Raw genomic sequence first — 13,395 nt, forward strand, 5'->3', positions numbered from 1 at the left:
TTCTGTGGTATCTGTTGTACTGTCTCCTCTTTTATTTATAATTTTATTTGTATTTTTTTCTTAGTCAATTTTATCCTTTTGAAGTACCAGCTCTTAGTTTCATTCATCTTTATTGTTTTTCTGGACTCTATTTCATTTATTGCTGCTCTGATCCTTATTGTTTCATTCCTTCTACTAACTTTGGGCTTAGTTTGTTCTTTTTCCAGTTGCTTGAGGTACAAAGTTAGGTTGTCTGAGGGGAGCCTGTGTTGCTCAGTCAGTTGAGCATCTGACTTCAGCTCAGATGATGATCTCATAGTTTATGAGTTCAAGTCTGGCATCAGACTCTGTGCTGACAGCTCAGAGCCTAGAGCCTGCTTCAGATTCTTTGTTTCCCTCTTTCTCTGCCTCTCCCCCACTCATGCTGTTTCTCTCAAAAATAAACATTTAAAAAAATTAAAACATTAAAGTTACATTATTTGAGATATTTCTGATTCTTCATACATGCACTTTCTGCTTAGAACTGCTTTTGCTGCATAAATTTTGACATGTTGTATTTCCATTTTTATTTGAATAATTTATTTCCTTTTTGATTTCATCTTTGACCCATTGGTTGTTCAGTAGAGTTTTGTTCCGTTCCAACATATTTGTAGATTTTCCAGTATTCCTATTGAGGATTACTAGTTTATACCACTGAAATCATACCAACTATCTTTTCTGAGCACAGTCTTCTTAAATTTGCTAAGATTTGTTTTGTGTTTTATCAAATGATCTACCATGGAGAAGATTCTATAAATATTTAAAAGAAAGTATACATGGCTGCTGGTGGACAGAATGTTCTATAAATATCTTTTAAGTTCTAACATTACTGATTTTCTGTCTGGGTGACCTATTGATTGCTGAAAGTGGGGTATTATACCATACTTTACAACAAATAGACTTAAGTCCCCTACATTATTGTATTGTTTACTTCTCCGTTTAGGTCTGTATTTGCTTAATATATTTTGGTACTCTGATGTTGGGTGTGTATATATTTATGATGTATATATTTATTGATCCTCTTATTATATAACAACCTTCTTTGTCTCTTGTAACTGGTTTTTTGGGGGGTTTGAAGTCTATTTTGTCTGATAGAAGTATGGCTCTATCAGCTTTGTTGCTGATGTATGGCTCTTACTGCTTTCTTTTTGGTGTTTTTCACTTGCATGGAATATTCCCTTCTCTCTCTTCACTTTGAGCCTATGTGTGTCTTTAGAGATGAAGTCTCTGTAGGCAGCATATAGTTGGGCCTTCAAAAAAAAAAAATCCAGCCACTCTGTGCCTTTTGATTGGTGAATTCAACCCATTTACATTTGGAGTGATTAACAATCCCTAAGTAGTTATTACTGCCATTTTATTGTTTGTGTTCTGTTTTGTTCTGTAGTTCTATTTCATTTCTTTCCATTTCAGCCTGCCTTTGAGCACATCATCAGAGCACATCATCAAGGGAAAATCACCAGTTCCTAATTTCTCCCTTAGAATTTGTGATTCTCTTTTAGATTTTTGCTTTGTGTTTACCGTGAAGCTTACATAAAACCTATAATTCTCATTTTTACCTTTACCAGAACATGACGTATTTCATAGTTTTTGTATCACTAGTATCTCTTCGTTTTTCTTTACAAGACAAGTCTAGTACAGGTGAATTCCCTCAGCTTTTATTTATCCAGCAAAATTACCCTTGATATGAAAGAGATTTTCCCAGAGTGTTCTTTGCTGGCAGTTTATCTTTCAAAACTGAATATTTCATCCCACTCTCTTCCAACTTGTAGAGTTTATGCTGAAAAACCTGATAACTTGCAAAAAAATCTCATTAGTCTACTTTTTTTCTGTCCCCCTTCAAGTATTTTTGCATTTAGATAATAGGTGTTCTATTAACATTGTGAACCTGTATGTCCAATTCCTTCCCCAGATTTAGGAAGTTTTCAGCTATTTCCTAAAATAAACTGTCCCCTTCTTCTGGTACAGCAAGCCATCGTTGTCTCCTCCTCCTCCTCCAATAGCATCTTTTTAAAATTACAACCTTATTTAGTTTAATTAAGAATCTGAACTTCTACAACAGTTTTATTTTCCTCTACTTTTTGGCTATATTCTGTGACCATCTTTTCACAGGATAACAATATTACAAGACTTTCCCTATAGAATGTAGAGAAAGATAATTCAGTTTTATTTTAACATGGTTGATTACAATAGGTTCTTTAGTATTATAATTTATTTTTTAATATTTTTTAAGTTTTTATTTTAATTCCAGTTAGTTAACACACAGTGTTATATTGACTTTAGGTGTACAGTACAATAATTTAACACTTTCATACATCACCCTGTGCCCATCACAAGAAGTGTACTCATTAATCACCATCACCTATTTAACCCATTCCTTCCACCTCATTAATCACCATCACCTATTTAACCCATTCCTTCCACCAATCTCCCCTCTGATAACCATCAGTTTGTCTCCATAGCTAAGAGTCTGTTTCTTGTTTGCCGCCCCCCCTCTTTCCCCCTTTACTCCTTTATTTGATTTCTTAAATTCTACATATGAGTGAAATTATATGGTATTTCTTTCCCTGACTTATTTCACTTAGCATAATGCTCTTTTGCTCTATCCATGTTGTTGCAGATGGTGAGATTTCATTTTTTATGAATAATATTCCATTCTGTAGTGTCTGTATACACACACATACACTACATCTTCTTTATCCTTTCATCAGTTGATGAACACTTGGGCTGTTTCCATAGTTTGGCTATTGTCAATAACGTTGCTATAAACATTGGGGTACATGTACTCCTTTCAATTAATATTTTTATATTCTTTGGGTACATACTTAGTAGTGCAGTTGCTAGGTTGTAGGGTAGTTCTATTTTTAACTTTTTGAGGAAACTCCATACTGTTTTTCAGAGTAGCTACACCAGTTTGCATTCCCACCAGCAGTGCAAGAGGATTTCCCTTTCCCTACATCCTCATCAACACCTGTTGTTTCTTGTGTTGTTGATTTTAGCCATTCTGACAGGTGTGAGGAGATAGCTCATTATAGTTTTGATTTGATGATGAGTGACGTTGAACATCTTTTCATGTGTCTGTTGTCCTTCTGTATGTCTTCTTTGGAAAAGTGTTCATGTCTTCTGCCTATTTTTAATTGGATTATTCATTTTTGGGGTGTTGAGTTTTATAAATTCTTTATATATTTTGGATACTAACCTTTTATCAGCTATGTCATTTGCAAATATCTTCTCCCATTCCATAGGTTGCCTTTTAGTTTGTTTCCTTCACTGTACAGAAACATTTATTTTGATGAAGTCCCAATAGTTTATTTTTGCTTTTGTTCCCTTGCCTCAGGAAACCTATCGAGAAAGAAGTTGCTATGGCCAATGTTTTTACTGCCTGTGTTCTTCTCTAGAATTTTTATGGTTTCGGGTCTCACATTTAGGTCTTTCATCCATTTTGAATTTATTTTTGTATTTGGCATAAGAAAGTGGTCCAGTTTCATTCTTTTGCAGGTTGCTGTCCAGCTTCCGCAAGACAACTTGTTGAAGAGACTGCCTTTTTCCCATTGTATATTTTTTCCTGCTTTGTCACAGATTGACCATATAGTTGTAGATTCATTTTTGGATTTCCTATTCTGTTTGATTGATCTACGTGTCTATTTTTGCACCAGTACCATACCGTTTTGATCACTACAACTATGTAATATAATTTGAAGTCTGGAATTGTGAAGTCTCGAGCTTTGCTTTTTCTTTTCAAGGTTGCTTTGGCTATTAGGGGCCTTTTATGGTTCCATATAATTTTAGGATTTTTGTTCTAGCTCTGTGAAAAATGCTGTTGATATTTTGATAGGGATTGCATGAAATGTGTAGATTGCTTTGGGTAGTATAGACAGTTTAACAATATTTGTTCTTCCATTCTATGAGCAGGGAATGTTTTTCCATTTCCTTGTGTCTTCTTCAGTGTCTTTCATCAATGTTTTATAGTTTTCAGAGTTCAGGTTTTTCACCTCTTTGGTTAGGTTTATTCCTAGGTATCTTGTTTTTGGTGCAATTATAAATGTGATTGCTTAATAACTCTCTGCTGCTTCATTATTGGTGTATAGAAATATAACAGATTTCTGTATGCTGATTTTATATCCTTTATGGAATTTGTATCAGTTCTAGTTTTTCAGTGGAATCTTTTGGGTTTTCTATATAGATATCAGATCATCTGCAAAGAGTGGAAGTTTGGCTTTTTCCTTACTGATTTGGATGTCTTTAATTTCCTTTTGTTGTCTGACTGCAATGATTAGGACTTCTAGTGCTATGTTAAATAACCAGGATGTCCACTCTCAGCATTGTCTTATTCCTGACTTTAGGGGAAAAGTTTTCCATTTTTCCCCATTGAGGATGACAAAAAGCCATGGGTTTTCATACGTGGCCTTTATTATGGCCATATATGCCTTAATCTACTTTGTTGAGGGTTTTTATCATCAGTGGATGTTATACTTTGTCGAATACTTTTTCTGCATCTATTGGAATAATCATATGGTTCTCATCCTTTCTTTTATTAATGTGACGTATCATGTTGACTGATTTATGTATATTGAACCACTCTTGCAACCCAAGAATAAATCCCACTTGATCGTGGTGAAAGATTCTTTTAATGTATTCTTGGATTCAGTTTGCTAGTTATTTTACTGAGAATTTTTGCATCCATGTTCATCAGGGATATTGGCCTGTAGTTCCTTTTTAGTGGAGTCTTTATCTGGTTTTGGTATCGGTGTAATGCTGGCCTCATAGATTGAATTGGACAACTTTCCTTTTTTATTTTTTGGAATAGTTTGAGAAGAATAGGTATTAACTCTTTAAATGTTTGGTAGAATTTGCCTAGGAAGCTATGGGGCCCAGGACTCGTTTGTTGGAAATTTTTTCATTACTGATTCAATTTCTTTGCTGGTTATATAAGTCAATTAAAGTTTTCTATTTCTTCCTGTTTCATTTTTGGCAGTTTGTATGTTTCTAGGAACTTATCCATTTCTTCAAGGTTGTTCAATTTGTTAGCATATAGTTTTTCATTATATTCTAATTATTTGTATTTCTGTGATGCTGGTGGTTTCTCCTCTCTCATTTGTGATTTTATTTATTTGGCTCCTTTCTCTTTTTTATAAATCTGGCTAGAGGTTTATGAATTTTATTATTTTTTTCAAAGAAATAGCCCTTGTTTTCACTGATCCATTCTATTGGAGTTTTAGTTTCTGTATCATTCATTTCTCCTCTCATCTATATTATTTCCTTCCCTCTGCTGGCTTTAGGCTTTGTTAATTTGAGATTTTTCTTGCTTCTTTAGGTAGGCCTGTATTACTATATGCTTCCTTCTTAGGACCACTTTTGCTGCATCTCAAAGGTTTTTGACCATTGTATTTTCATTTTCATTGGTTTCCATGCGTTTTTGTAATTACTTTGATTTCCTGGTTGACCTATTGGTTTAGTAGCATGTTGTTTAAACTCCATGTATTTGTGGTCTTTCCAATTTTTTTTTTTCTTGTGGTTGACTTCTAGTTTCATAGCATTGTAGTGAGAAAAGGTGCATGGTCTGATTTCAATCATTTTGTATTTGTTAAGGCCTATTTTGTGACCTAATATGTGATCTGTTCTGGAGAATGTTCCATTTGCACTTGAAAAGAATATGTATTCTGTTTTAGGATGAAATGTTCTAACTACAGCTGTTAAGTCCATTTGCTTTTGCTGATTGAATCTGGTAGCTCTCATGGGATTTCTGCTTTTTAAAAAAAAATCTTAGTTCTCTTTCCACATCACTTGTTCTAATTTCATCTGCTCTATCCTGTACCTGTGCTAATGCCATCTTCATCTCATTCATAGAATTCTTCAGCTCCAGAATTTGTTTGAAATTTTAAAAAAGAACAAATTTCTTTGGTAAAGAACTTTTTTTCCTGAGTTCACTGAATTGCCTTTTTAGTTTTCTTGTAGCTTTTTGAATTTCCTCATAATGACTATTTTGAATTCTTTATCAGTTCACAGTATTCTGTGCCTTGGAGTTTCATTCCTGAAGAATTATCATTTATTTTTGGTAATACCATATTTCCTTGGTTTTTTTTTTTGTAGTGTTTATTACTTTAAATGCAAAAGCAGAGGTGCATATCCTTTCTTTAGTGAAGAATCTGTTCACTTTTGCTGTTACAGTTCAAGTGGCTGATGATTAGAAACTTTTCATGTCCCAGAGGTGGTGCTATAGCTCAAGTTTTTAGTTTCTTCTATGGGGGCTGGGGACTGCACTCAGCATACAAAACGAGCTGATAGAAGGGGTGCATGGACTTACAATGTGGGGCTTAGGGCGGGTGCACATGGCTGATAGGGGGATTCTCCAGCGTGGGACTCCAAGAGGTCCATAGATGGACCTTCTGCAGACAGCTGGAAAGACATTCCTTTGGTTGGAATTCTTTGTCTCTTTTGGTTGGTTGGTTTTCTTTTTTGGCCTCTTCCTTTCCTTTCTTTCCTCCTGGTGATGGAGATCCCTCTCAGAAATCCAGGGTCCTACTGGAGAGAGATGGGTCACTTCAGCTTCAACCCCTGCAGGCGGGCAACCACTTTTGCTTTCCACTCCCTCTAGCAGAGAGGTAGCTACTCACTGCTGCCAACAAAAACCTAGTATATTGCCATGACACCCTTGGAGAAAGTGTTGGTGGGCTCCAATGTAACTGTAACCCAGGAGACTCTAGGCCAAGGGTGGGAGGTGGTCCTGTGAGACCAAAGGAGTCTAAGGCAGACTGGACAAAGCATCCATGGCTGGAATCTGCATGAGGTAACTTTTTATAGTGTAGCAACTGAACTATCAACTATCTGTAGCCTTTCCCCTCCTTGCATGGCCAGCGTTCTAAGGAGATCAAGGTCTGCCATCCACATATTCTTTGTTACAAAGAAGATGCTCCAGGTTGGCCATCCCCAGAGCCCCTGACCTTGAATGCTGAATGACACATTCTTCTATATCTTCTGCTTGATGAGCTACAGAGGTAGGATGTGTTCTATATATTCTCAGGATAGTGATTAACAAAAGCATTCAGGATGTGCCTGTACAAACCAGCCATCTAGTGTATACCACACAGTTCCTCTCTCTCCTTTGCCTCCAAACTCCTATCCTGCTGGGATCTTCTGTCACGTTGGCTAAACTTCTATAAATTCTCTATCTCCTTTGAGTGTTCACCCAGTTTTGTGCTCTCCAGGTTCCCCCTTTCCTGATCATAGCAAAGGGAATTGAGGCAGGTTCACTCACTCCCTTGGATCCACAGTCTCCTCCCCGAGGTCCTATCCACACACTTTCAGATGCATATGTGGGTAGAAGTTGCCCAGGTGTCATGGTGTGCTATGCAGAGGCACATTTATTTGGTTATTGACGTACAATTAGTTGTAAATCAAAGGTAAGAAGAAAAGGAATTCATGCCACCGTGATGCTAACTTCACTCTAGAGAAGTCCATATTGTGCTTCTTGATCTGGGTGCTGTTTTCATGACAGTAACCAATTTACAAAAATTTATAAACATGCATCAAGCTGTATAGTTGGACATAGGTATACTTTTATACATGTATGCAATACTTCAATAAAAGTTAAATGTGATTCCATTATTCTTTAAGGTATGTAGCCAAAAAAAAAAAATGAAAGCAAGGATTCATAGAGATTTACATACCTATGTTCATGGCAGCATTATTCACAACAGGCAAAAGATGGAAGCAACCCAATTCTCCATCAGCAGATGAACAGATAAACAAAATGCTCTATATACGTAACACTGGAATATTATCAGCCATAAAAAGAAAAATTCTGATACATGCTATAATGAGGATGAATCTTAAGGACATTATGCTAAGTGAAATAAGCCAGTCTCACAAATACTGTATAATTCCACTTATATGAGGCAGGTAGAGTAGTCAAATTGTAATGAAAGAAAGTAGAATGATGGTTACCAAGGACTATAAGGAGTTAGGAATGGGGAGCTATTGCTTAATAGGCAGAGAGTTTCAGTTTTGCAAGATGAAAGGAGATCTGTGGATGGATAGTGGAGACAGCAGCAAAACAATGTGAACGTACCTAACCACTTTTAAGTTTGTTTTGAGAGAGGGAGGGAGAGAGAGAGAGAACACGTGTGCGAAGGGCAGAGAGAAAGAATCCTAAGTGGGCTCTGCACCACCAGTGCAAAGCCTGACACAGGGCTCAAACTCACAAACTGTGAGATTGTGACCTGTGCCAAAATCAAGAGTCAGACACTCAACCGACTGAGCTGCCCAGGTACCCCATACTTAACTACCTTTAAATGGACAGTCCAGTGGTATTAAGATGGCAAACTCTTATGTGTATTTGATCACAACTTAAGTCAATGTAATAACCCATAAATAAATGTATCTTAATGATGTTATCAACTTACCTCTGGTAAACATTCCAAAAATTCACACCTCTTAATCGGGCTATTTTAAACCTTACCTTTTCAATCCTGGTGAACACAAGAAGTGGAAAAAGCCAGCAATGGACCCTCCCCAAGCCAGGAGGGTGAGATGCAGAACACTGCTTTCCACTCATGTGGGACCTCATTCATTCCATTTATACTGGCAACCCCCATGACTATAAATGGACATGCTTGGACATCATTCATCCCATTTATATTCACAACCCCCATGTGAAGAAAGCAGGTTAGATAGTTCCGTTACACTCATTTCACAGTTAGGAACACAGACCAAGAAAAAAACAATCACAAAGAAACAAGATTCAAATTTTCTGATACCAAATTCAAGCTGGAAATCATCCTCCTAGGACCCTCAAAATTGTTACTAGACTTGAAAAGCAAATTCAGTTTACAAATTCATTTTTTTGCTTCTATTGTTCCCATAATAAAATGCTTTCTAGAATGCAGATATTTTTTATATGGTAAAAAAAAATTTCACTTTTTGACTTGAAAACCTTTTATTTAATTTATACAAATAACTACTAAATACAAAAAGTAGATTAAAACAAAATAGTTATTTTTTTCTGGCAGAGTTTAAATGCACATAATGGATAATTCCGAAGAAAATGCATTTTCCCCACAGCGTTCAGGACTAAAATTCTACTGAAATCTTTGCTTCTAAATCAGTAATATATTCGGTGGTGTCACATGGGTAATGGCTAAATACATTTCTGCATATGAACTGAAAAAAGTTACAGTCTACACACATACAAATGTGAAGCACTTAAAATGTGAATTTAACTGATAATAAAAGAAAATGTCCATTTCAGAGTATAGTGTTAAAAACATTTCAGTAATAAAATCATAAGACCACATAAAAATAAGCTTTAACATATGCACGGAGCAGTTTTGTAAAAACTGCTGAGTGCACAAGTAATAAATAATTTGCAAAGTTGTGTATAAACAATTCCTAATGTTCAGCATCATTGTAAACACCCGCACATGTGTAAAATGCAGCAAAGTCTGACATTACATTTTGTTTTGCCAAATTGAATTCCTATTATCCAAAGACCAGTGGAGTACGCAGCCAACGTTTTGGCAAGTTGGGTCTTTAAAATTAAGAGTAACAGTGCAAGTAAGGAATGCAAAGAATTCCTAGTGCAATAAAGAAGAGAAGCACAGGCAATATTGCTGATAAAAATTCACCACCTCCGTGAGTTTCCCATGGGGAGAGTCTAGGAGACTTGTGAAGGATCTGCAAAGCCACTGTCTTAATGCCCAGATCTCTTTTAGGATTTCTCTGTGTTCCTCCAGTTCCCCTACCTTTGCAACAGCGTCTGTCCCACATTAGTCTCTGTAGTGTGAACAGTTTGTGAAATGCCCAGTTCACGGTCATTGAGCGAGGTTAGGGTGGTTTTGGTGTCTCCCCCGCACGCGGCTGGGTAGAATGTCTGCCTCGTCAAAGCAGCCACTTGCGGAGGGAGACAGATGGATTCTGTTCTGACGGCCGGTCAGGCCAGCATTAGGTCCCAGCTGGACAATGACAACGACAAATCTTCCTTTTTGACACCGTAAAAATGTCAACAGTCCGTTTTCAATTTGTCTAGGGAATTATCAATTTTGGTCAAAGTCTTTTTGATCCGCAGAGCTGTGAGTCTCGCGGATGGGTTCTGATACCAGCATTCCTTCATCAGCTTGGCCAGAGAGGTTAATGTCTGAGGAGAAAGAAACAAACACCACAGTTAAAACAGTGGCTCTTCAGTGGCCCCAGAAACTGGGTGGATGTTAAGCGATGTTCCCGCCACCTTCTTTAAACAAATAATCAAGGCCGTGACTGCCGGATAAGGAGCTCCTCTTCAGTTTCATGAACCCTGGCCTCTGCACTCCTCCTTTCACCAGCTGATTTTGAGGTAAATTACATGGGATGGGCTGCACCCCCTGATGTTTTATGTTTGCTAAAAGAGATCATGCTACCCCTGAGTTAATAATGAAATCTGCAGATGGAGTCATCTCTCCATGTTTCAGATTTGCTGCTCCCAACGGGAAGCAATAAGAATCTTGAGCCAAACAGCTTCTGTTTGGAGTTTCAGATGTGCAGTGATGGAAAAGAGGTTCATCTCTTGTTTTACTTGTGAAACTACAGTCCTAGGGCTAGTGGCATAGTAATGAGTCTCCTAACTACTGGAGTTAGTCAATAGTTGAAATTCTTGTGAATATTATCATTTATTAGCAAGATCAATCAGAATGCTCTTTCAGCAACGAGACCGTTTTGTGAACCTACTCAATTAGGTCTAAGGCCCTTCTACATAAAATAGAGAAAGCAATAGATAAGGCAAATCATTCAGGAGTTATGTTATTTGCTTGCTCTGGACTTTCACCTAGTAACAAGGTGAAGATAGTTTTAGAACTAAGAAACTGACACTCTTACCGGGTCTGAGAACCATCTATTGGGTATGTTTGGCCTCTGTTGATCCACACAGACCACCTTTCTCATATCTTCAAAACTTGGGTCATTGGGAACCACATCATAAAATGGTGGCTTGTAATCCTCCACAATACCTGCACACATGGACAAGAATTGTGTTGGTTAGCAAGAGAGCAGAAGTCTCCCCTAGGATTTTACTGATCGGTGCCACAGATTATAATGTGGTAGGAAAAAGTACTGAACATCTTCTCTTCATGGTGATTCTGAAAGCTACAGAATAAGTGGAGAACAAGGTAATAAGTAATTATTCTTCCTCCAAATCTGCCTAGGAATTCTGTTGGAAGAAAATGTGGCTACTACTCATGTAATTACAATGTTGATAAAATGCTCCAAGAGTGCATATAAACAACTCTAGGATACCCAAAATGTAACAGAGGACAAAATTCCTCTGGTGGTCAAAAAGAGACAACATTCTGGTACAAGAGGGCGATATAGGAAGACCCTGCCTCATCTCCATGGACACCCCAAATCTACACCTATTTATAAAGCAGTTCCTCCTGAAGAACTGAGTGCTGAATGAAAAGCTTCTGTACAACAAAAGACCACAGAGTATGGCCAGAGAGATGGAGACAAGGCAATGAAAGGAACCCTCCCCACCCCCAACACTGTTGAACTACTGTGGGTAGAGATAGCACCGAGGGACCACGAACAGGTTGGTCTCCTCAGGGTACAGAAAAAAAATGCCAAAGTTTAAAAGATCAACTAGAATATAAAAGATCTAGCCCTACAACTCCAACAAATGCCAGGGGATCTGCTGGAACTCTCTCTCAGGGGCTGGTGTGAACACCACTCCTTAAGTGCCCCCCAACCTTGATAGTGCAGACAGGAGTGGGGTCTTGGCACCATTGCCAGGCTACGGCCTCGGTGAGCCCCAGGCTCATAGCCTACACCAGTCCCAGCCATCCCCACCAAGGCAACCACACACTGAGACACCCCTGGTCAGCACTTACTATGGCTCCGGCCCTCTGGCTAAATTACCCAGGAATACTCCAGATCCACACCACTTAGGCTCCAGACAACTTACCAGTACCACCAGTACACAAGACCCTGGAGCCCCAAGCCTATACCTGTTTAAGCTCAAGGTAACCTAACAGGGTGCCCTCTTCATGTAGCACAACACTTTAACTCCACTTACCTTGCCAGGATTCCCTCTGTAGGAGTACCCTGGAATGACCTGGCTTGCAGCCACTTCAGCTGTCCTGCAAGGATGCCTTCCATGCAGAGAACCCTAGGAACCCACAGCTGGCCTCCTCTGACAGGAGAGCCCCAAGACTTCTGACCAATTCAGCTCTGGTCATCCCATCAAGGCAGCCCCAGCACAGATCAGACACAGCTCTGGACAGCCAACCAAAGTAACTAGACAGTCTCATAGGGGAGGACCATAAAATAGACCATCCCTTCAAGCTTAGCTGTTCTCCCTAATTCATAGAAACACTGAAAGCCAAGCAAAATGAAGAGACAGAGGAAGATGCTCCAAAAGAAAGAACAAGAATATACCTCAGAGAAAGAAGTAAACGAAATGGAAATAAGCGATCTACCTCATAACGTGTTCAAAGGGATGGCCATAAAGTTGCTACTGAACTGGAGAGAAAAATGGATAAACTCAAGAAGAATTTCAACAAAGAAACAACCAGTCAGAGTTGAAGACACAATACCTGAAATGAAATCTATACTAGAGGGAATCAACAGTAAATTGGAGGATGCAGAATGGATCAATTATCTATTGGAAAGCAGCCAAGCTGAAAAGGAAAAAGGAAAAAAAAATAAGGATAAGTTAAGAGATCTCTTAATATCACAAAACATCTGCATTATATGGGTCCCAGAAGGAAAACAAAAATGGGGCAGAAAACTTATTTGAAGAAATAATAGCTGAAAACTTTCCTAATCTGGGGAAAACAGACTTCTAGGTCCAGAAGCACCAAAAGTCCTGAACAAGATGGAAACCAAGGAATTCCATACCATGACACATGATAAGTAAAATGTCAAAGAATAAAGATAAGGACAGAAGCAAATAGTTACATAAAAAGGGAAATGCCATAAGGCTATCAGCTGATTATTCAGAAATTTTGCAGACCAGAAAGGAGTGGCAAGATATATTCAAAGTGCTAAAAGGAAAAAACTTCTAAAGTCAAGAATGGCTCTCCTTAAATTCTAAATAACCTTGCTGGGAAAGAGTTCCCAGACAAAAGTTAAAGCTCATCACTACTAAATAGACTTTATAAGAAATGCTAACAGGACTTCTTTAGGTGGAAAAGAAAAAGGAAAAAAAATAGAAGAAAATTATGAAACTAGATGATTATTATAAACATGCCATATATATATCTCATGGTAAATACAAAACATAAACCTATAATAGTACACAAGAAATACAAAGCCAAGCATTGCTAAAGAAAGTCATCAGTCACAAGGAAAGAGATCAAGAAAAGACGAATGACAAAAACAACCAGAAAGCAATGAACAAAATGACATGGGTACACA

General features: G+C 37.9%; 1 protein-coding gene across 2 annotated transcripts in view; it reads right to left on the reverse strand.

Moving 5' to 3' along the window:
• Window positions 1-8,966: 8,966 nt before the first annotated feature.
• The window catches only part of ACVR1 (activin A receptor type 1), a 145,361-nt gene continuing 140,932 nt past the window's right edge, over window positions 8,967-13,395 (reverse strand). For both annotated transcript variants that reach the window (XM_042948848.1, XM_042948846.1), the window contains exons 10-11: window positions 10,861-10,991; window positions 8,967-10,147 (exon numbers count right to left, since the gene is read on the reverse strand). In XM_042948848.1, coding sequence (XP_042804782.1) covers window positions 10,013-10,147; window positions 10,861-10,991 — 266 coding nt within the window. In that variant the 3' untranslated portion in view covers window positions 8,967-10,012. The remainder of the gene's footprint in view (window positions 10,148-10,860; window positions 10,992-13,395) is intronic.

The sequence above is a fragment of the Panthera leo genome, chromosome C1 (genome assembly GCF_018350215.1).
Source record: "Panthera leo isolate Ple1 chromosome C1, P.leo_Ple1_pat1.1, whole genome shotgun sequence".
Lineage (NCBI taxonomy): Eukaryota > Metazoa > Chordata > Mammalia > Carnivora > Felidae > Panthera > Panthera leo.